This window comes from Panthera leo, chromosome E2, assembly GCF_018350215.1.
Source record: "Panthera leo isolate Ple1 chromosome E2, P.leo_Ple1_pat1.1, whole genome shotgun sequence".
In the NCBI taxonomy this organism is placed as follows: Eukaryota; Metazoa; Chordata; class Mammalia; order Carnivora; family Felidae; genus Panthera; species Panthera leo.
In genome coordinates this window covers 8199066-8220901 of record NC_056693.1, presented here as the reverse complement: position 1 = coordinate 8220901, position 21836 = coordinate 8199066, and the positions used below count along the sequence as shown (strand labels likewise).

Below are 21836 nucleotides of genomic sequence, written 5' to 3'. Positions count from 1 at the left end.
TGATGTGGGGCTTGAACTCATGAGCTGTGAGATCATGACCTGAGCCGAAACCAAGAGTCAGATGCTTAACCAACTGAGCCACCAAGGTGCCCCTAGAATATATATATATTATATTATATTATTTTATTTTATGTTATTTTATGTTATTTTTTAATTAAGTGATCCAGGCTGGCATCAGCTCTTGACATCCAATCTGACCCACTCTGCTTTACAGGCTGCTGCTGAGCACCTAGAGGAACTTTCTAGACGTTCTGGTTGACACTGGAGGTCATAAATTTGCAGTTCATGTGTTTGAAAAATATTGATTGGTTGCCTACTAGAGGCCAGGGCTGTGGCCGTGAAAAGATGGCTGTGGTTCTGCCCTTCCGTGGTTGGCAGGAAGTGACCAGGTTGCTTGCTTTGAAAGTTCTCTCATATCTGTCAGGGGAAGCTCTGATAAGCTGACCTTGAAGGACCCTCGTGAGAAATAACCCCCCGCCACCACCCGGAGTCTAATGTGGATCGAGCTGTTCCCCCTGGTGGCTGTCCTCCAAGAGTGACTCAGGGGTCCCGTTGCTTTCATTCAATAGCCAACCCCTCCATTTTGAGGTCCTTGGTCTCCAACAGTGGGGGTAGAGCATGGGCATGGAGAGGACTGGGCGCACAGGCTTTTACCTGCCTGTGACCAGAGGTGGTGCTCGCGACATCGTGGTGCTCACGTTGATGTTTCCACTGGTGAGGATGAAATCACCCCCATCTACTACGGGGGAAGCTGGGACACGTGGTTTTCTGGTGTGCCCTGAAAGGGAGAATGGGGTGTCAAACACACCACCCCACTTCTGTAGAGGTGTAGAGGGGGAGGGCGTTCTGGGGGTGCATGAGCATTTGGATGTAGAGAACTCTGTCGGGCTTTTGGGACATCTCTGTGAGTAAGTGACACGTGATGGGATGCTTGTCCTTACAAAGCTCCCAAGCTGATGTGGGCCCACAGATAATTAGAAATCATGATGAGAAAGCTTAAGGAAGCTTATAAAGAGCCTGAGACGCATGTATCCGGCAGACCGTGTTTTTTTTTTTTTTTTTTTTTTTAACGTAATTTTGTAATAACAAAACAAAACAAACTTCAAGACAGAGATCACTTTGCTCACCTTTTGTTGTATAAGGCATTGTTGTTTGTCCATATTGCCTTTGTGTCCTTGTCTGTCACCTACACATCCAACCCGAAGGTACTCCCAATCTGCCGTTTTAGTAAACTCAATCATGTTGGTTAAACGGGATTATTTAAAAAGGACATTCATATGTCAGGATAGGCTGGGTTTGGCTGCATGAACAACTTCCGAATTGCAGCGACTTGAAATAACAGAGGTGGGTTTTCTCGCTCCTGCTACATAGAGGGTCAGCTTGGTGATCCTGATACATCTGGAACATTGCCAGCAGCACAGGAAAGGCTTAGAGAGCTTTCGTCGTGCGCTGGTAATTAAATGCTCGACTGAAGGCACATGTCATTTTCCTCGTATCTCATTGGCCAGAACTAATCACATGACCCCACTCGACCATAATGGGGTCAGCAGGTGCAATCATCTTTTTAGGTTTGCTTGAGAGAGAGAGAGAGAGACAGCGCGCGCACGCGCCAGTGTGGGAAGGGCAGGGAGAGAGGGGGACAGAGGATCTGAAGCAGGCTCCGCGCTGACAGCAGGGAGCCCGATGGGGAGCTCGAACTCGCAAAACCGCGAGATCATGACCTGAGCCAGAGATCGACACTTACCCGACTGAACCACCCAGGAGCCCCAACAAGTGCGATCCTTTTCATTGGGGGGCAAATGGAGTTAGAAATAGATGGCAAATGGCACTTACGCCCATCTAAGCACTTTGAATGTTTTAATTAAGAACATTTAAACAGACATTCAGGGGCGCCTGCGTGGCTTAGTGGTTGAGCTAAGGCTGACTCTTGGTTTTGGCTAAGGTCGTGATCTCACGGTTTATGAGTTCGAGACCCAAGTGGGGCTCGAGCTGCGGGGGGTGTGGGGGGCGGGGGGTATGGAGCCTGCTTAGGATCTCCCTCTCTCTCTGCCCCTCCCCCACCCACTCACACTGTCTCCCAAAATAATAAATAATCATCTTTTCTGTTTTCTGTTAGGACCAAGATCTTTTCTTTAAGTATTAGTTTCCCATCTGTCAAAAACATCATATTCTTTTATAAGCTACATCTGCAAAGCCCAAGTTATTTGTCATTTCCAGCACTTTATTTTTTGGTTTTTTTTTTTTTTTCTTTTTTTTAAGCAACTCATTTTTATTTCTTCTAATGCAGGCAACCTGGTTTCCATATAAACAACTCTCTTGCGTTAACATTTCATTGGTTTGATAGGATTAAGTTATTAATTTAAGAGCAACCGGCATAAACAGGTTCGGTAACAGTGTTCAGGAAGTGTTGACAGATGGGAGCAGAATTGCTTAGTCATATTAGCCCGCTATAGCCTGGGCAGCAGATTTCACAGATGAAGTGGGCAGTTGCCTTTTAAACTGGCACACCGGGTAAGCAAGGTGGTTTCGGAGAGCTGTACTGTCGTATAACTCATAATTTCTGCCTCCGTTTTCTTGTCACGCTCGGGGATGTTTCCATTTTGCTCCCGCCGGAGTGTATCCTGGCACAATTTTCTCTCCGCTTATACAATCCTGGGAATTCACACCCACGCATGCGCCCTGGTGGGCGCTGAAGGATGCTGGAGAGCAGGAGGGATGTCAGAGGAATCCGTGTGGATAGAGCAGCCAGCATCGAGCGTGCAGGGCACTGGAGGAAGTTTGCGTTTAATTCTAAGGGAAGCCGCTGGGGTGTTTGGGTTAGCGAAGCGAGAGACACCGAGGAGGGGGTTTCCAGACAAGGGTTTATGAAGGCTTGGACCAACAAGAACGGTGAGAAATTAGGATTTAGGGGGATTAAGGAGGCTTCTGTCCCTGTGGTTCTGTCTCCCTGCTGCCAGTAGCGGGTTGTCCAGACACGGATGCTTGTTGGGGCTCTGGAGGTAACTGTTGCTGTCTAACTTGTGGTCTCAGTCCGGAGAGCACCGGTTCTCCATCTGGTCACAATCCAAGGCCGATTTGGAACTCAGGGCCAGGTTGGAGCCGGCCCTGGGAACCCCTTGGGCGGGCAGCTGAGTGGGCGGGGCAAACAGGGTGGGAAATACACGCAGCCTTTCTCCTCTTTCACGGGCCACTCCTGTCCCATCTGCTGCTTGCCTCTCAGGACTCTGACCTCTAAAGGTCGGGAGCGTCCCGGTCTCTGTCTATACACATGCCCTTGGTGATCTCAGTGTCTCATTGACTCAGACACTGAAGATTCTCAAAGTTGTATCTCCAGACTCCCCTATCTACATCACTTAGTCAACGTCTCAAAGTTAACACGCATCACAAACCACCTGGCCCATAGTCTGCTCCTTTTCGCTAAGTGGCATCTCGGTACAGGCCAAAAACCATGGCATCGTCCTTCACGCCTCTTTCACTCACTCTCTGCCCAAACCCTTTGGGCTCTGGCTTGAAACAAGTTGTGGAAGCGACCACCTCCACTGTGGCCACCCTGCCTGCCATCCATCCCATCTATGCCTCTTGTCCGGATTATCGGCACCGTCTTCTCTGCCCTTCTGCTTCCACTCCTCTCCTACCGGTTTATTTTCTTCCTCTCTTTTTAATGTTTATTTTTTGAGAGACAGCAGGGGAGGGGCAGAGAGAAAGGGAGACAGAGGATCTGAAGCAGGCTCTGCACTGACAGAACTCAAACTCATGAACCGTGAGATCATGACCTGAGCTGAAATCGAATGCTTAACGCACTGAGCCATCCAGGCACCCCTACCGTTTTATTTTCAACACAGCAGCCAGAGGAATCCTTCCAAAAAGATGTAAGTATTTCAAAAATTATTTCTAAGTAGGCAACATCTGCATAATGTAAGAATTCCAGATAGTCTAAGAGAGGCAGCTGAATCTCCTTTCCGTCGCTGTGGCCCCATTCCCTCTGCGTGCTGCCTTCTCTCCTCAGAGGCCACTGTGGGCCCCGTTCCGGTAGACTTGTAGAAATGTCATTTCCGAGTATTGCAGGAATGATTTGTCTAAAAATAAGGGAGTCTGTGTCACTCCCTTGTTGAAAGCCTTCTGGTGGATCCCCAGCAGAGTGAGATTAAAATTCAAGTTCCATAGCAAGGCTGCAGGTCCCTGCTTGGGGATCCCGGCACCTCCCCATTTCCACAGCCCTCCACCCTCAGTCGGCTCCAACTGTGCCGGCTTCCCTTACTTTCCTTCTGCCCTCAGGACTTGTGCCTTGCTGTTCCCTCGTTTTAGGGCTCTTCCGGCCCATATAGAATTGCAGGCTACCTAAAGGTCGGTCCCCTGACTTCTCGTGGTCACCATGCTGTCGTCCTGTGCATTTGCGCTATTTGTCACACTTATCACAAACTGCGATTATTTTGTTTGCTCCAGTGGACTTCGGGCTCTGTGAGGGACCCTCTCTGTTTTGGTCATCACAGTATACGCACTGCTCGCGCAGACTGGAAATAGTAGTACTAATAACGATTTTTCTTTTTTAAAAAAAAATTTTTAATGTATTTATTTTTGAGACAGAGACAGAGCATGATCAGGGGAGGGCCAGAGAGAGAGGGGGAGACACAGAATCCAAAGCAGGCTCCAGGCTCCGAGCTGTCAGCACAGAGCCCGACGCGGGGCTCGAACTCATGGACTGTGGGATCACGACCTGCGCTGAAGTCGGGCGCTTAACCGACTGAGCCACCCAGGCGTCCCAATAACGATTTTTCTTTAAGTTTTTATTTTATTCACTGGTGTTCATCACAATTTTTTTTTTAAAAAGATTTAACATTTAAGTGGTTACTAGGCTGAGTAGTGATCTTATATTAACTCATTTAATCCTCATAGCCACTTGACGGTTACCTATTACTAACATTTAAGAAACAGACAAATTTAAGCAGAAAATGTTACACAACTCCTAGTAAGTGAATACGCAGTCCTGTAATAGCTGAGTGTAGAGTGAATCAATGAACGGCCCGGGTGGCAAGAAGCCCGAGAAGGTACCTGGGGCGGTAGGCAGAGCCTTAGGGCACCGGGACCAATGGGCACGCAGCGGGGACTGGCGGGCGTCTCTGGGGTCGCTGGCCCCGCCCAGGCCGCGCGGGGGACGCTGGGATTTGTGGTCTCCGGCCCACCTAGCCACGTCACTGCCTTCAAACATTAAGTCCCCTCCTGGTGCAAGGTACGATCCGTATCCCCAAACTTCTAGGTAGGCTCCTTCGCCACAAGGCCCACTATTCCCTTATTCCTGTTCTTCCTAAGGTCTCTTGGTGTAGTCTCGCGGCTCCGCGACTAAGGGTAGGGTCTCTTGGTATCCTGTCTCCCAGCCCGAAGCCAACTTAGTATCGTCGTCTTCGTTTATCACCCCCCGTCCACCCTTCGGTATGGCCTCTCCCGCCACACCCCCCTGAAGTTGTTGCTCGCACGTCTTCCCAGTTCCTCCCCCTCAAGCGCGAGAGGCCCAGAGCATCTTCCAATGGCCGCGTTCCCCGCCCCACACACCCTCTCCGCTTCCTGAGGCTCCCCCAGCCCTATTTTGGTACAGCCCGGCCACGCCCCCTCGCGGACGCTGTTGGTACGCGCCGCGCTCCCCCGCTCGCCGCAGTGGTTTGGCCGCGGCGACCCCTCTCCGGCGGCGCGTCCCCCGCGCTTGGTTCAGCCCAGCCCGTCTCCCCCGAAGCCGCGCGCCCGCGCCCCTCAGTCGGTGGAGCCCGCAGCCCCCCGTGCGGCCCGTGGCAGCCCCCAGCCCGCTCGGCTCGCGCCCGCCATGGTCCGTCCGCGCCGCGCTCCGCACCGCTCCGGCGCCGGGGGCCCCCTCGGGGGTCGCGGCCGCCCCCCACGGCCCCTCACGGTGCGCGCCGCCCGCTCGCGCTCCTGGCCGGCCAGCCCCCGGGGCCCGCAGCCACCGCGGATCCGGGCCCGCTCGGCCCCTCCCATGGTGAGCCCCCCGCCTTTTTTCCAGAGCCTTCCACGGCCCCGCCCCCGCCAGCCCCTCCCCCGGGCTCGGGTCTTTGTCCGCGGCCCCCTCTTCTGTGGGGTCTCAGGATGACCCGAAGGGTGGTCCCGGCTGGGGCCGGGTTCCCCCGTGGAAACCCCCCCCCCCCGGTGGTACGTGCCGTGCTCTCCCCTTTGTTGAGCGTTTAGGCTGGGGTGGCGGGGGTGGGGTACGGGGGCGGGGAGGGCTCAAATTACTGCTGACTCCGCGTCCCGATTTAAACGCGGGGTGGGGGGCGGGCGGGCCGACGGCAGGCGTGCATGCTTGTTTTTCCAATTGGAAAGTTGGTCTCTCTCCGCGCAGGAAATCTGGAAATGGGGGAGGGGGCCGCGGGGCCGCGGCGAGGGGGGCCCGCGTGTTGCACTCGCGCGCCCAGGTGTTGCACCTGGGGGTGTTCCTTCCCGGGCCCGCGCGCGTTTCCACGGCGCCCGTGGCGTGTGCGCCCAGGATTTGCACGGTCGCCCAGATGTGGGATGCCCTTACAGAGTGCAACAAGCCCAAACGTAAACATCTGGCTTTGTCGGGACGTTAACTGCACACGCTTCCCCGGACCTAAAATAAGCGCATACTTTTCAAAAATCTTCAGGCGCACCTGGAATGTTAGTAAACCTGCACGTCGCGGCGTTTCACGCTTGCCCAGGTGTGCCTTTTACCCTAGGCTGGCTCTCGAGTTCGCTTCTTTCATACCCTGCGCCGACGTTGTGCGTGGCATGGAGCTGTGGCAGCTCCACACAGGCCTTAAAACAGGTTTTTTCGGATCTTAAACCTAGACAGGAAGACTCTGAACGTCTCCCAAAACTTAAACCTACCCCTCGGCTCCACCGTCTTACGGGGATGCGTTCAGCATCTGCATCTAGTTCAAAAGCGCTTCCCGGTCCTGAAACTGTACCCTAAGGCGTTCATTCTCCTACCAAGTACAAAATAGGCTTCCCTGTGCAGGAAACAGTTCACACGTCAAACGCACACATTTGCTCCGATATGAGATTTCCTTTAGGACCGCACTTAACTCTCGTCCTTAATTGTAGTCGTGCACTTGGACGTACCTACCCTGTTGTTGCAGGTAGACCTGAGTTTTTAGCTAGGAATCCTCGGTCTTTACATTCTAGACCAGAAGGTGTTTTAAGCCTAACGTGGTCAGCTGGCCCTCACAGACAAAGCAGACTTCAAACACGTGCTCTCCCAGTTTACACTGACCGGATCCTAAAGTGCATTCATCTGGCCCTCCGAAGGCTCTTCAGCTGTGGGCTTTAAGCACATATTCTCCGATGTTCTCTGCCCCACCTGTGGCACCTCCAAACCCGGGACTTCAACCCCCGTCCTGCATCTCAGACCCAGCCCGTGCCTGAACACGCACCAACATGTTCTTACGCCAAGATTCTCTTTGGTTTTCTTCCTGATCCGCTACCATTGCCCATATTCCAGAATCACCTGTCCAGGTGGAGGACGTGCTTGCTCAGGTTTTTTTGTTTGCTTTTTTAAGCTCCTGGAAAATCCGAGTTTTCCTGTCTTTCTGGGACAGAAAACATCTGTGTGCTTTATAGGAAATGCAGAAAGTGCCCTCTAATATAAGATGAAAAAGAACAACGCCCGTTAGTAATTTTTTCTGCTGCCCGGAGGCATTTACTGGTGAGATTTGTAGGGGGTACTTGCTGCCAGCCTGTTCCAAAGCCTTTCCCTTGTTTGCTTTGAGATGTCTTTGGTTTAGGAAAAAAAAAAAAAAGGATAGCTGGGAGAGTGCCCTGTGAAGAGTAGAACGTGTAGCTTTCCTTGGCTTTGTTGCTGGAACGTTCTCTGGGTGTTCTGCAACCACTCTCAAGATGTCGTGTCTGAAACCCCTCTTGATGTTGTTACGCTCCCTCTTCCAAAAGTTTCTCTGCCTCCCTGGATGGTTCTGTTCTCTGTGCTTTGGTTTCCCTTCTCCACCCCCCGCCCCCCCCCCCCCCCCCCAGGGTCTGCAAGGGAGGGAAGGAGGGCCTGTGACCACCTCGGAAAGGTTGGCAGGATCTAGAGGAGAGAGTCCAGACTTTCTCTTGAGGGCCATGGGGGGTTTTGGAAGAGTTTTCAGCGTGGGTGGGTTGGGGCAAACCCATGTGCCAGGCAGCCAGCTGCAGTGTAGACTGGTGTGTGCATTGTGGGGGCTTCATGGAGGCCTGGACCCTCGGACCGCTGGCTTCTGAGTTGGGTCAGGACAGAGGGACCAAGAACTGATCGGGCCAGGAGGGTGAGTGGCATCTCCTGAAGGGGGAGGGATGGTATTCCGGGCCAAGGGCACAGCTGGAGCAGGGAGCAGACCAGTGTTGAAGTGACAAGTGGCCAGGGAGGAGGGGCTCCTAGTGGCAGGGAAAGGATATGTAGGTCAGCCACTTGGGGTCTTTGACTCCTGGGACGAGTGGTTTGGACGTGGCCCCGGGAGTTTCTGAGCAGGGGGTTTGGGTCTGAACGCTGGGTTGCGTGTGGTGGACAGGCTGCCCCTGCGGGTCCTTCAGCCTCGGCTTCCCCCCTCCCCTCTGCCGCAGCAAGGTGCTCGGGTCTTTGGGGCCCTGGGTCCCATCGGGCCCTCCTCGCCTGGGCTCGCCCTCGGGGGCCTGGCTGTGGGCGAGCACCGGCTCAGCAACAAGCTGCTGGCCTGGAGCGGCGTCCTCGAGTGGCAGGAGGTGAGCCTCAGGGTCCCCTCGCGAGCCCGGGGGTGGGGGCGGGGGACTGGCCCTGTGTGTGGGGCGGGCCCGCGCACCCAGGTTGTGCCCGGTGACCCCCCCCACCCCGCCCCCAGAAGCGCAGACCCTACTCGGACTCCACGGCGAAGCTGAAGCGGGCCCTGCCCTGCCAGGCCTACGTGAACCAGGGCGAGAACCTGTGAGTGGCGGGCAGGGGGCGGGGGTAGGTGGGTGGCCGGGGCTCCCCTGACTCGCCATCCTCCCCCCCTTCCCCCACCGCAGGGAGACCGACCAGTGGCCGCAGAAGCTCATCATGCAGCTCATCCCGCAGCAGCTGCTGGTAAGACCCACCTCTGGCCTCCCCAGGCCCGTTTTCCCGGGGACCCCGCCCCTGGCAGTGACCCAGCTGTCCCCTGGCCGCCCACAGACCACCCTGGGCCCCCTGTTCCGCAACTCCCAGCTGGCGCAGTTCCACTTCACCAACAGAGACTGCGACTCCCTCAAGGGGCTGTGCCGCGTCATGGGCAACGGCTTCGTGAGTAGAGCGGGACCCTCGGGCGGGGGGCCGGGGGCCCAAGGTCTCCCTCCGAAGGAGTCTTGGTCCGTGTCTGAACACGCGGGTGTCAGGGAAGGCAGAGCATGGAGGACGCGGGCGGTGGCGCCGGGGATGCGAGTGAGTGGAGGGCCCCAGCTGGCCCTCCTGGGACCCGGGAGCCTGTTGGGGACACGGCACGCGGCAGGGACCCAACTGAAGGTGGCCGTGGGGGTGCAGGGAGGGTGAGCCGGGCCGGGGGGATACTCCGTGCTGGGGCCGCTCCCTCATCCGGCAAACGGGGCTGGTGGCGGGACGCCTCGGGGGGGTTAGCGGGAGTGAACTTGTGTGGTGTTTGAGGAGGCGGCCTGCACGTGTGGTCGACACCTGGTCAGCGTGGGCTGGTGAGTGACCGTGACACGGGGCCGTCAGGGAGTGAGTCTGGCGTGGTCTCTGCAGCCCCTCCGGTCTGGGCCCCAGCGTCTCATCCGGGCCCCGATCTCAGCGGTGAACACCCCCACCCCACAGGGGTCTGGTTGTGGAAGGGGACAGGTGCTCGCGGGGGGTGGGTGGCGAGAGAGGAGAGCGGGTCGTCTGCTCGGGACACCACAGGACTCGGCTCTGGGGTCCCCTTTGGGACCAAGCGCCTCCTTCCGCCTACTGTGTGGGCGGGCCATGACCCCCAGTGTCCAGGTAGATCCCCGTTCCCTTGGGGCCCGGACAGACCGGGGGTCGTGATTGGCGCGGTCTCTTGCCCGATGGGCCGGCCCTGACCTCAGCGCCATTTGCTGAGGGCCTGCCGTCTGCCTGGCCGATGGGCCCGAGGGCCACAGGGGAGAAGCGCGCCAGCACGCTCCCTGTGCTACCTGGCCGGTCACACTCCTGGTCCTACTGGTAGCTCTGGGAGGACGGGCCGCGCCTCGGTCTGGGAAGGCAGGGGACAGGTTCCCTGAGCAGGTGGCCCCTGGGTGACAGGACAAGTCAGGGGTATTCCCCGAGGTAGCCGCCTCTTTGTCCCGACAGCCCAGGTAGAGAGGCCTGTGACACTCCTTTCCGACGTCATGCCAAGGAGGCATTGGCGTCTCGCGTAAAGATGTTTATGTGGCGGCGACCATGGGACTGTCATTAAGCCATCTTACAGATGGGAAAACTGAGGTCCGGAACATGAAGTGATTCGCACTGGGTCACGCACTTAGGAGGGAGTAGAGCTGGGGCTGCGCCCAGTGCCTCCCTGGAGGCGGCTCGGCCGAGGCAGGCCCTACTCTGGGGACAAAGCGGCATCGAGAGGGGGCGACGCGGCGGAGGTGGGGGAGGTGCCACCCTCTCAGGATCCTCCTGCCTCAGCGGTGGGTCCCAGGCCCTCACCACAGATTGACCAGCTGAGGGAGACCCCCAAGTGCACATTCACATGCTCTTGCCTTGTGCTGTGGCCTCTCACTTGTCACGGAAGGCCACGGGGCGACTTTGAGGACTTCTGTCCAGTGACCTGTCCCCGAGACAGGACAGTCTCTGGTTAGCTTGGAGGGGTCTCTGACTTCCTGCCCGCCCCCTCCCCCCCAGGCGGGGTGCATGCTGTTTCCTCACATCTCCCCCTGCGAGGTGCGCGTGCTCATGCTCCTGTACTCGTCCAAGAAGAAGATCTTCATGGGCCTCATCCCCTACGACCAGAGCGGCTTTGTCAACGCCATCCGGCAGGTCATTACCACGCGCAAACAGGTGTGCTGGTGGAGCCCAGGCCAGCCCTTGGGGGTGGCTTGGGGGTCGGGGGGGGGGGTGTGGAGGGCGGTTCTTCACAGGAGGGCCTCCTACACACAGCAGGGCCTGGAGGTGGGCGGCAGGCTTATGGGGAGGGCTGCTATGCGGCTGGAAGGCTCTGGAGGGTGATTGTCCTGGTTCACCCCTTGCCAGTTATTTTATGAGTAGTGTTCCTGTTTGTGCAACATATTATAGGGCTGTCTGGGTCTTAGGGGCAGACCCTGTGAGCTTTATACCCCAGGTTGACCATCTGAGACTTGTTCTGGGGCACTGGGGAGCCATGGAAGGTCTGTGAGCAGCTGAGGGGCAGGGCCAGCTCTGGGGCTGTGGCCAGACTGTCTGGAGACGGGGGCCAGGGTCTTCAGGACAGCTCTGAGGTTCCCCAGAAGCATCCCTGGGGCACTCCCAGGCATCGGCCCCACTCGTCTGTTCCCACAGGCGGTGGGTCCCGGCGGGGTCGCGGGCCCAGTTCAGATCGTCAACAACAAGTTCCTGGCGTGGAGCGGGGTCATGGAGTGGCAAGAGGTGAGTCCTGGGGGGACCGGGGCGACCTGAAGACCAGCGTGTCTTCGCTGACTGGGGTGCCTCCCCCCTCCTGATGTCTCCCCTCTTCCTCTCCCCCTCCCCAAAAGCCCAGGCCTGAGCCCAACAGTCGGTCCAAGAGGTGGCTGCCGTCGCACGTCTACGTGAACCAAGGGGAGATCCTGTGAGTGCCGGGCTGGGGGCGGAGGCAGCGTCTTGCCAAGACCCAGCTTCCTGACCCCCGTCCCCTTGCCCCGCAGGAGGACCGAGCAGTGGCCAAGGAAGCTGTACATGCAGCTCATCCCGCAGCAGCTGCTGGTGAGTGTGATGGGGGGCACTCGGCCTGTGTGACAGACAGCAGACCATGGGGTGGCCGGGGCACTTCCCCGAGAAGGGGGCGCTGGAGTTGCCGGCTAGAGATCATCCAGGGCCCTGTGGCCAGCTTGTCCGGCAAGTGAAGATAGGCGGGTGTGGACCCGGAGGAGGTCAGAAGCAGGGGCGAGGCCTGCAGAGCCGGCACGGGGGACGGGGGCGAGGCCGGGCGCCCTGTCTCACGGCGCCGTCCGGCCTGCCCGCAGACCACACTGGTGCCGCTGTTCCGGAACTCGCGCCTGGTACAGTTTCACTTCACCAAGGACCTGGAGACGCTCAAGAGCCTGTGCCGGATCATGGACAACGGCTTCGTGAGTGCAGCGTGTGCGGGCCGGGCGAGTGGGTGGGGCGCGACCGGCCCGAAAGGCCCCCCCGGGCCGACGGGGCCGGGTCCGCTCTGTGTTTGAAAACTAGAAGGCGGATGACGGCCGGTGGCTGTTTCCCCAAAGCCAGCTGGGGAGAGAGTGGTGACAGCCGGTCGGCTCCCGGTCCACGGGACTCCCCGGGTCTGTGCTGTCCCGGACGTGTTTTATAGATGGGGAAACTGAGGCTCAGAGTGGGACTCGCACCCGGTGTGGTACCGGCCTCCAGGGTCGACTCAGAGTCTCGAGGGGCTGGAACCACTGAGTGCTGACCCGGTGCTCCCAGGTCCCTCCTCCACGGGGACCGGGTTTTCTCATGGACAATCCGGGGCTCCGGAAGAGCCCTGCCGGGCAGCGAGGTCTGTCTGCTCCCGGCCCGAGCTCTCAAGGTGCCGGCTTAGCCTCCAGCGGGTCTTGACCTCAGTTTGTCCGCGAGGGGAGGTGGGTTGTCTCGGTGCTTGTGAAAGCACGGCCGTCGCCACGTTTTGTGGACGTTTGCGGTCACAGGCCGGCATGCGTCCCCAACTATCTGATTCCGTCACAGCAGCGCAAGTGCGTTTGGAGGGAGGGCTGTGTATTTCTTGTGTCACAAAAGTTTGAGAGCACAGCGCTCCCGCAGGGGACCCTGTAAAGGCCGCGCATGCACCTGGCCGGCCCTGCCCAGCGTCCCGCGCTCCCTCGGCGGGGCCGGGGCTCAGGTAGGAGCTCTGGAGGGGCTCCCCCCTGGACACCTGCCGCCGCCGTCTCCCCGGGGTGGTGCACAGGAAGGCATGGCCCCTTGTGGTTTGGGGGGCCTGGGGAATCCTTGAACTCAGCCTCAGTTTGCCCACCTATAAGCCGGGGGTGGTGACCAGAGAGCAGTGTCCAGGGAAGCAGAGCGGGACCGCTTCTCCCGAGGTGGCTGTCCCTTCGGCCGCGTCCCTGGTTTGAGGGAACAGTGTTGTTGACAGTTCACTGGGGGTTCGTGGTTGGCACTTGAGCTGCTCCGGGGCCTGCGTGTGGGGGACTTAGTGCTGGGCTTCCTGGGGCCCGAGGGGGCCTCTGCGAGTCCCGGCCACGGCCACCTGGCGCCTCGGGGGCAGTCCGCGTACTCACCAGCCCACCATCGCCCTGCCTGTCGTGGGCGCCGTGGGCTCCTTGGAGCACGTCGGAGCCAAGTCCCGGTGCCTCGGTGCAGAGCCCGTCGGCCCCCAGGCCGTTGCGGGCTCGTGTGTCCTTGTCCCCAAGCGGTAGCGACACCAGGGCCGGGGGGACGGCGGTCAGGACGCAGCGTGCCGCGGCTCCGAGGGGCGCCGGCCCGCGCGCTCGTGCTCCAGTGGCCGTGGGGAGGCGCATCCGCACCGGGGCCAGACGGTGACCCCCGCCCCCGCCCGCCAGGCCGGCTGCGTGCACTTCTCCTACAAGGCGTCGTGCGAGGTGCGCGTGCTCATGCTCCTCTACTCCTCGGAGAAGAAGATCTTCATCGGCCTCATCCCCCACGACCAGAGCAACTTCGTCAACGGCATCCGGCGCGTCATCGCCAACCAGCAGCAGGTCCTGCAGCGGAACCTGGAGCAGGAGCAGCAGCAGCGGGGGGTGAGGCCGGGACCCCCTCCCCCCACCCCCCCCCACCCCCAAGTCCCCGCCACTGACGCAGCCCCCCTGCCTTCCTCCCCCGCAGATGGGGGGGTAGTGGCCACCCCCAGGCCGGGCCCCTCCAGGAGTCACAGACGAGGCCCCCGCCAAAACCGGTGAGTGGCACCCGGCCCGAGTGCACGAGGGACCCTCTGAGGTGTCTGGGGCTTGGGGAGCAGTCATGTGACTCTGGTCTTGAGACCGGAGCCGAGAGCGCCTCCTGGGAAACTGCAACCCTCTCCCCCCGCCGGAGGTGATGGAGCCCGGGGCGGGTGGGGAGAGGGCTCGCCCCTTTGAGCCAGGGCCCCTCCCTGAGGAGCTGGGAGGCCCCGTCCAGCCCCTCCCCTTCTGCTCCTGCCCCCCAGGTCAGATGCTTCTGAGCAGGGGCCCCTGGGATGGCAGCCGCCCAGCGAGATGGGCTGGAGGACCGCGTCGTGAGCTGTCTCCAAGGACGGTCTCCACCCCTGTACGTTTCCCCAATAAAGTCTTTTAAAAGCCCGTTGGCCACCGCGCTCCGTGTCCAGAAGCCTTGGCCGGGGGTCCTCAGACTGGGTGTCATTGGCTCCCAGAGAGCTGATGGCCCAGCCCGCCCCCTGCTGTGGGGGGTGGGAATGTGCATCCTTGTGATGGGGGGGGGGGGGGGCCTCCGAGAGCGCAGTTACCTGAGCGGGGATGGATGGGCTGCACGTGGAGCCACTTAGGCCTTCAGTGGCAGGTCAGTCCCCAGACTGCAGGCCCCGCCGTGCCTGGTGGTCTTGTCTTCGAGGCCAGTCGCATGCCTGGGTTCTGCTCCCCGCTGCCACTGGGGTTCTCTCTCCATCCCTTTGGGTTCGACAGGTCGCGCTTGGCCAGCAGCAAACACAAGCTGGGGCCCGGGACCTGCCCCCTGTGACTGGTGTTCCCACCCCCTTTACTGCTGCAGGCCCTGCCCCAAGGTCAACTTCACGCAGTTTCTCACTCACCAAATCGAGCTCGTATACTCAGGGTCACAACACATATGCTCCTGCACTGGTTCTGCAGCCCGGCAGCCACGCGCAAGGAAGACCCCACCCTGCTCCCCCAGGGGGCCGTGTCCCTTGCGGGGAGCTCCCCAGCCTCGGTCTGGAGCGCCCACGGCCATGGTGCTGAGGCCTCAGTTACTCTGGCAGGAGAGGCATCTGGCCAGACACACTCAGGACAAACACCCCTGTATCCACCCCGGGAGGCCCCCCCACCCCCGCTTGGGGACTAGCGAGGTGCCAGTCCTTGGCCAGGCAGACCACCCTTCTTCCCAGCACAATGCTGCCCGAGCTTAAAGGAAAACCATTTATTGGGGGTTGGGGGGCGGGGGCAGCTCAGCCCTCTGAGAACTGGCGGTACAGCCGCTCGAGGGGAGGCTCCACATTCAGCCGGAACGGGATTTCCAGGATGGCCGAGAAGCCTTCCGCCAGCGTCGGGGCCTCGAACTGCTTTCTGGTGGCAGGGGTGAGGAGGGGAGGTGAGCCGCAGCCTGGGCCCCTGGCGCCCACCCGCTTGGAGCCTCCCCGCGGCGGGGCTCACCTGTAGCCAAACATGACGACGTCGGACACGGGGGCGTGAGAGGAGCCGGTCATCTCTCGGAACTGTGGGGGGTGGGGGTCGGGGGTCAGGCTGGGAGGGGGGGCTGGGTGGGATGGAGGGGGGCAGGCTGGCGGGGGGCACGGGCCAGCTCACCCGGTTGTTGTGGCGCGCCTGCTCCAGCGTGGCGCCGAAAAGGAAGCAGCGGCAAGGGACCCCCGCGTCCCGGGCGCACTTAATGTACCTGTTGGGCCAGGAAGGGGCCGGGCTGGTGAGGGGCCCCAGGCCCGCCCTACAGAGGTCACCCCGGGGACCCTGGTACCTGGCCCGGGTAGGAGGGTCCGGGTTTGTGTTGTCGATCACAACCCGTTTCCTTTGCTTTAGAGCGGTCTCGCACGTGGTCACGCAGCGCTGCCATGAGCCCAGGGTGTCCTAGGGGACACGACCGGTCAGGAGACCCGGGGGGGGGGGGGGGGCACGCAGGGACCCAGAAGAGGCACAGAGACCCGGACGGAAGTGGGGCGTGAGCACCAGGACGGGCGGGGAGGCCTTGCGAGGCGGCGCGGAGACCTGGAGGGGAATCGGCAACCCAGTGAGGAGGGGAAAGCGAGCGAGGGGCCGGGCAGCGCGGCCCTCGGCCTGGGGCGTGGGGGGTCTCACCCGGTTCACGTGGACGTAGCCAGCCGACACGAGATGCTCCTGCAGGAAGGTGGTCTTGCCAGCTGTGAAGCGGGGGACGGGATCAGGGGGCGCCGAGGACCCAGAGAGGGGCTGGGGCTTCCGGGTGTCGGGGGTCAGGTGTCTCACCCCCAGGAAATCCCACGGCGACCACCACTTCAGGGCTGTGACTCAAGAGGGAGCTGGCCTCAGGGAGGTAGAGCGGCCCCGAGGGGGAGACGGTTCTCTGGGAGGGGTGGCCGCGATCAGTGTGACTCCCGCCTCTCCCCTCCCCTCCCCCCCCCCCCCCCAGGGCCTCACCGGGTCAAAGGTGGGGAGCACAAAGCTGGCGACGGGCCACTTCAGGAAGAACTCCTCCGGCGTGGCGAAGGGCAAGCCAAGGTTGAGGGCAAACTGGGAGAGGAGGCGGGGGACGCAGAGGTCAGACAAGGTGGGGACGCAGCTCCAGGCGGGCAGGGGACGGGGGCCTCACCAGACGGTCCGCACAAGAGAAGTCTTTCTTCTTCCGCCCCGGGGCCCAGTTGGCTGGGCGTCCGGCTGCGTCTGGAACACAGGGGACACACCCCCGCGTCCACCAGCAGCCTTGGGGACACACGTCCCCCAGCCCCAGTGGATCCATCCGCACACCCTCCCCGTCCCCAGGCCCTTACCTCCCACAAAGACACTGTCCCCGACGGAGATGGGCACGCCCTCGTTGGCCTGGGGAGGGACAGGTGACGGCAGTAAGGAGCCTGCTTCCACATCTCCCTGGAGATGCTTGGCTCCGTCGGTGCCCTGCTGGAGGCGCCACCCTCAGGCCACTTCTCACCCCCTTCACCGCCACCGCCGGGATCCTGGGCTGTTCCATCCTGGTTTGCGGGCTTCTGTCCTCACGGTCTGTTCCCCACACGGCCACCAGAGGGTGCCGGTTCCTGCTCATGTTGACCCCACCCCTCCCAACCCTACCTGGCACCACCCCCTTGCTCCCCTGCTGGGTAAAGGAGAAGCCCTTACCTGGGCCCTCAAGGCATCACAGTCCCACACCTACCCGCCCTGACCTCATACCCCTCTCTCTCCCCCTCATCCACTCAGGTCCAGCCACCCAGGCCTCTTCACTGTCCCTAAACACCCTAGTCACAGACCTGCCTCAGGACCTTTACACTTGCTGCTTCTCCCACCTAGACCACTCCTAGATACCCTCATGGCTGCCCCCCACAACCAGCTTCAGATCTCAAAAGGCACCTCGAAGAGACCTTACCTGACCACCGCAGATACACCCTGCCTCATCTTGCCTTGCTTCCTCCCACTATTTTACACACCAGCGTGTGCACGTACAGTCTGCACCCTCACTGGTATGTGGGTGCCCCAGCAGGCCTGTCTGGTACACGGATACCTTCAGCTCAGGAAGCTGATGAACTTCAGAACAATTGCACACACAAAACAACCAACAAGCGACTGATTTCCTCCTTGACTGCTCTGACTTTCTGAGTTCAAGAGCCTTGCCCTCACCTACCAACAGAATGTGACACAGAAGGCGAGGACCTGGGGAGGGGAGGGGAGGGGAGGAAGAGGAAGGAGGCCTGTGGAGGGGAGGCCGGGCAGAGGGAAGAGGGGAATGACCCGGACCCGGACGCCGAGGCTCACCTGCTCCCGCAGATGGTCCCACATGCCGATCACCGGCTTCCGGTACAAGCCGGCGTGCGTGGCCACCAGCACCTGTGGGTGGGAGTCACAGCAGGCAGACACCCTCCTGGGCTCCTTCCCAGGATCCTCCAGGGATGCTACCCCAACCCTCGCCAATCCAGGGAGCTCCGGTGCCCCAGGGCGGGCCACTTCTGAGGAGTTTCTCAGCATGACCCCGCCCAGACCCCGCCCTCCACCTCCCCACTGGCACTTACGGCTTCTCCCCAGGCCCCTGTGCCCTCCTCTCTGCCCCCAGCTCAGCATCTCTGTTCCCCTCTCCCTGGGTCCCCACCCCCCACCTCCACAACCCTCCGACTCCCTGGCAGCCATACCTGAAAGGGAAGGCCCAGCTTCTCCACCACAGCCTCCACCTTGGCCTTGAACTCCTCTGCCGGCAGCTTCCCGCGCCCGATGCCCATCTGGTTGGTGAAGATCACCAGCTGGGGAGCACACGGATGTCACCTGGTGCCCTCCTCGCCCGGGCCCCGGCCTGCCCCGAGGCCCAGCCATCACGCACAAAGCACACGCACCTTGTAGCCTTCCGCATCCAGTTCCCGGAGCTTACGGGGAATCTCTAGGTACAAGATCCTAGGGCGGATGGGAAAGGGGTAAGGCGACGGGGGACCCCCTGTGGGTGCCTCACTCACCCCCTTGTTCTGCCTCCTATCACCTCCAGTCACTGGGGCCAGTGGGAAAGACCTTCCCAGAGCGGGTGGTGATGAGGGTCCCATCCAGATCAAAGGCGGCCACCTGATGGTCAGCGAGAAAAGAGGAACGGTGACACTGTTACGCCTCCCATCCCCACCCCTCGCAAGGCGGAGACTTACCACTTGCCGTTCACCCGTAGGGAAACTGAGTCACAGAGCCTCCACATTTTACGAGGGCAAAGCCACAGCAAGGATGTGTCCCTGACACCAGAGCGTAGAGCCTAATCTTTACCCTACTGCCTCCCACTTCTTCTAAGCGCCTCAGTATTCCAGTCTTTAAAATGGGTTTCACGGGGCACCTGGGTGGTTCGGTCGGTTAAGCGCCCGACTTCAAGTCAGGTCATGATCTCAGGGTTTGTGGATTCAAGCCCCACATCGGGCTCTCAGCATAGAGCCCGCTTCAGATCCTCTGTCTGCCTCTCTCTGCCCCTCCCCTGCTCACTCTGACTCTCTGTCGCTCAAAAATAAGCATTAAAAATTTTGTTTTTGGGGGTTCCTATCCTGCCCACCCTCCTCCCCTGGCCTCCACGCCACAAGTCTAATAACCCTGGAAATAAAAACAGGAGTGGGGTTGTTTGGGTACTAACCGCGTGTCAGGGGCTGTGCCTCGTGCTTTGCATGGATTCAGCATTTTACTGGGGAGACTAGTGGCGCTAAGGACACATGAAGTAAGGACACGTGAGCTCGGGTCTCTGCTACAATGTGCTACACCTGCTACCATGATTGTGGCTCGTTGCTGAGGTTACTGCGGGTCAGGCCGGGGCTGACATACATCCACGCCCCCAGCGCCTGACTGTCATCAGGTCCACTTCTCAGACCAAAAAAAAAAAAAAAAAAAAAGTGGAGGCTCAGAGAGGTTGAATGACCTGCCCAGGGGCACACAGCAAACTTAGGGCCAAGCCCCCGCCTGCGTGGCTCCTTCAGCTTGGCCCTCACCTTGCCCCGGGGCTTCACCCCAGGTGCTGTAAACACTAGCAGCTTCTCAAAATTCTCCCAGCCGGAGGAGGACTTCCGCATCCGCTTCTTCTTCGGTGGTTCAACGTCCCCTGAAGCGTCTGGGGCCACCGGAGGGGTGCCGGGTGGAGTGTCTTGCCGGGATTCAGACGTGCGGGCCTCTTCCCAGCGCAGGGTTAGCGGGTGGAGGCCGTTGACCAAATACAGTGTGTCCCCCACCCTCAGAGAGCCTTCTGCCCCCGGACTCAGCTCCTGGGCCCCAGCAGTTGAGGGGTTAATTCCCAGCTGCAAAGGGAGCGAGCGGAGCTGGCATTAACTGCATCCCCCACCAGGCACCTCCTCTAATTAAACGGGACTTCTTTTCCCCACCTGCCAGTCAGATCCATAAGCCCCGCCTCCTCGTTGTGTACCACCAATCAGGAATCTGGAAATGTTACAGGCGGCCAGCCTTATCCAATTTAAATGTGGATGGATCCCCAACTGAAGAAGGTAATACGCCGAGGCTTCTCTATTGGCCACACCCCCTTCCCTCCAAACCAGGTTTTTTCCAACGGGCCCGTTCCCGGCCGGGTTGCTATTCTTGCCCAACGCCACCCCCAGGCCTCACGGAGGAACTGGTACCTGTTTCACTGCCACGGTCTTAGTCCCAGGGTCTGCGACCAGCTCCACTGAGGGTTGAGAGGGTGGAGTCAGAATGTGCATCCTTGTGTGATCGTTTTCCTCATTACTGGAGAGCACGGCCAGCTTTAAGCCACAGGATGGGGGCCATAGCACCCGTTCCGGAGGGGAAAGCAGTTTATCTCTAAATGGGATCGGCTCTCTCCTTTATATGCAGGAATCAGATAAAGGCCTTAGGACTGCCTGTGACGCGGGTTCTCGCCTAGGGACAGGGCGGGCATTTTTTCCGTAAAGAATTGGCTTCTCCCTGATGAGCCGTGTGCTTAGGTGCAGGTCCTGGGCTTCCCCCGTTACCACCGAGGCCTGCGTAGTACTTCTCACCATAGGCTCGGCTCTCTCCTTGTCAAGGGTCGTGACCTGACTCAAGCCTTCCCGGTGACCTGTAAGCATCCTCCTCTGACACCTCTATAGGGATTGGTTCTATCCTCTCCCCACTAAGGGGTCTGGCTAGTTCCAGGTCAGGCACAGCCTCTTTCTCTTCCTATACTCTCCAGAGGGCACCTATCAACTTCAGGACTAGCTACAGCACGCAATTCCGCCTGGTGGCCAAACATCTCCCTTACACGACCGGCGGTCCAGCTTTCCTGCACTGTGTTCCCGCTCCAGCAGCGGGCCACACCCCCTGCAGCCCCGGCCCGCCCACCTTGGTTTCTGGAGCACTTCCGGTCGGTAACGCGGGTCAAGGGTCCCCGGCCGAGGACCAGGGCTTGCCCGTCCGAGGGCAGGAAGATGGGGGGCGCACTCCCAGGGGGGCTCTCCAGCCACAGGCGGCCCTGGGGCTCCACCTCGGCCATCCCTAGCGCCGGCCTAAGGGGAAGTAGGTAAACAGGTTTGATTGACAGAACGCCCTCAAACTGCCACAGGAAGTCCCTCCTCCTCCCTCCCCGTCCACCAGGAATTTCCCTTCTTCCGCTGAAGGCTCCGGAAATCCCACCCTCTTGCCGGCCTCAGGCTCGCGCCGTTTCCCAGGCGACGACGCCCCGCTCAGTCCTGCAGGGAGCCCGGACCCCTACGTCCGAAGGCAAAGCCAAGAACCTCGCGCGCGCCCTCAGCTCGGCCCACGCTCACCATGCCGGACCGGGGCTCACCTGCCACTTGCGACCGGGGAAGTCCGGCACGAGGCGCTCTGCCCGCAACTCCACCGGCTTCTTTCTCTGTTTCTCGGCGGACGGAAATGACTCGTCCTACGGAAGGGGGCAGGGCCTTGGCCCCTCCCACTACAGGAGCCCCGCCCCTTTCCAGACCTGCCCCTTTGGTCCTCCGGTGCTCTGACCTTCATCTCTCCCGCAGCAATGGACGGCTCGGGCCAGTAGGGGGTGTGGGTCTTCTTTTCGCAGATTTTCTTTCCACGTTGAACTCTGTAACATTCATTCCCTTAGTTATAGCGGGAGAAACTTTTTTTCCATTTGATGATCATTGCCAGTCCAAGAAATCTCCGCCCCCGACAGCAGCCCTGACCCTCAATACATCGATTTTCTCATCTGTAAAGTGGGGATAATCGTTTCCATTCATGGGGTTACTAGGAAGATTAAAAGAGTTAATACATGTTAATAACTTTATAAAATTGTTTGGCTGGTAGTTCGTCCTGTTTATGTCTTATTTGTTGCGCATTCCTCCGGTGGTGGTCTGATGGGAGATGAAATTACAGGTTCACTGGACCCCGCCTAGATTTGGGATCAGGTGCCAATTTCAGCTCTGTCAGGCAGAAAACTCCCGGCCTCAAGTGGAGGTTCCTGGTTTTGCTGGGGTCTATGTGGACTCAACACTGAT

At 59.9% G+C, this 21836-nt stretch overlaps 2 protein-coding genes across 8 annotated transcripts in view; one reads left to right on the top strand and one right to left on the bottom strand.

Annotated features, from left to right (window-relative positions):
- LOC122207708 (prostate tumor-overexpressed gene 1 protein homolog) overlaps positions 1-14349 on the top strand; it is a 35692-nt gene extending 21343 nt beyond the window's left edge. The window contains exons 1-13 of one of the 3 annotated variants that reach the window (XM_042917890.1): positions 5737-5983; positions 8557-8694; positions 8811-8893; positions 8977-9034; positions 9122-9229; positions 10787-10942; positions 11420-11506; positions 11614-11687; positions 11764-11821; positions 12082-12186; positions 13615-13812; positions 13898-13967; positions 14217-14349. In XM_042917890.1, the coding sequence (XP_042773824.1) occupies positions 5813-5983; positions 8557-8694; positions 8811-8893; positions 8977-9034; positions 9122-9229; positions 10787-10942; positions 11420-11506; positions 11614-11687; positions 11764-11821; positions 12082-12186; positions 13615-13812; positions 13898-13909 (1248 nt within the window). In that variant the 5' untranslated portion in view covers positions 5737-5812 and the 3' untranslated portion in view covers positions 13910-13967; positions 14217-14349. Of the gene's footprint in view, positions 1-5736; positions 5984-8556; positions 8695-8810; positions 8894-8976; positions 9035-9121; positions 9230-10786; positions 10943-11419; positions 11507-11613; positions 11688-11763; positions 11822-12081; positions 12187-13614; positions 13813-13897; positions 13968-14216 lie in introns of those variants that run through there. The other 2 variants (XM_042917886.1, XM_042917885.1) reach the window with 2 other exon arrangements.
- A 793-nt stretch (positions 14350-15142) lies between these two features.
- Positions 15143-21616, bottom strand: LOC122208606 (polynucleotide kinase 3'-phosphatase). Of its 5 annotated transcripts, XM_042919839.1 has the most exons (17): positions 21155-21616; positions 20710-20873; positions 20010-20056; positions 19371-19673; positions 18398-18477; positions 18258-18315; positions 18060-18167; positions 17689-17760; positions 16716-16764; positions 16538-16608; positions 16366-16458; positions 16195-16291; positions 16048-16109; positions 15710-15819; positions 15544-15631; positions 15391-15452; positions 15143-15303 (listed from the first exon to the last, which is right to left on the bottom strand). In XM_042919839.1, the coding sequence occupies exons 1-17, from the start codon at positions 21343-21345 to the stop codon at positions 15186-15188; spliced, it is 1773 nt and encodes a 590-aa protein (XP_042775773.1). In that variant the 5' UTR covers positions 21346-21616; the 3' UTR covers positions 15143-15185. The 5 variants fall into 5 exon arrangements, with proteins under 5 accessions (XP_042775773.1, XP_042775774.1, XP_042775775.1 ...); XM_042919840.1 differs by lacking the exon at positions 19371-19673 and having other exon boundaries at positions 21155-21612; XM_042919841.1 differs by lacking the exon at positions 21155-21616 and having other exon boundaries at positions 20010-20268; positions 20710-20796.
- Between the last annotated feature and the right edge of the window lie 220 nt (positions 21617-21836).

Coding starts and splice junctions, on each gene's coding strand:
- LOC122208606 (XM_042919839.1), bottom strand. CDS start 21,345: ATGAAGGTCAGAGCACCGGAGGACCAAAGGGGCAGGTCTGGAAAGGGG. Junction 20,057..20,709: donor GAAGTGCTCCAGAAACCAAG/GTGGGCGGGCCG, acceptor CTCAACCCTCAG/TGGAGCTGGTCGCAGACCCT. Junction 16,292..16,365: donor TGCTCCCCACCTTTGACCCG/GTGAGGCCCTGG, acceptor CACCCCTCCCAG/AGAACCGTCTCCCCCTCGGG.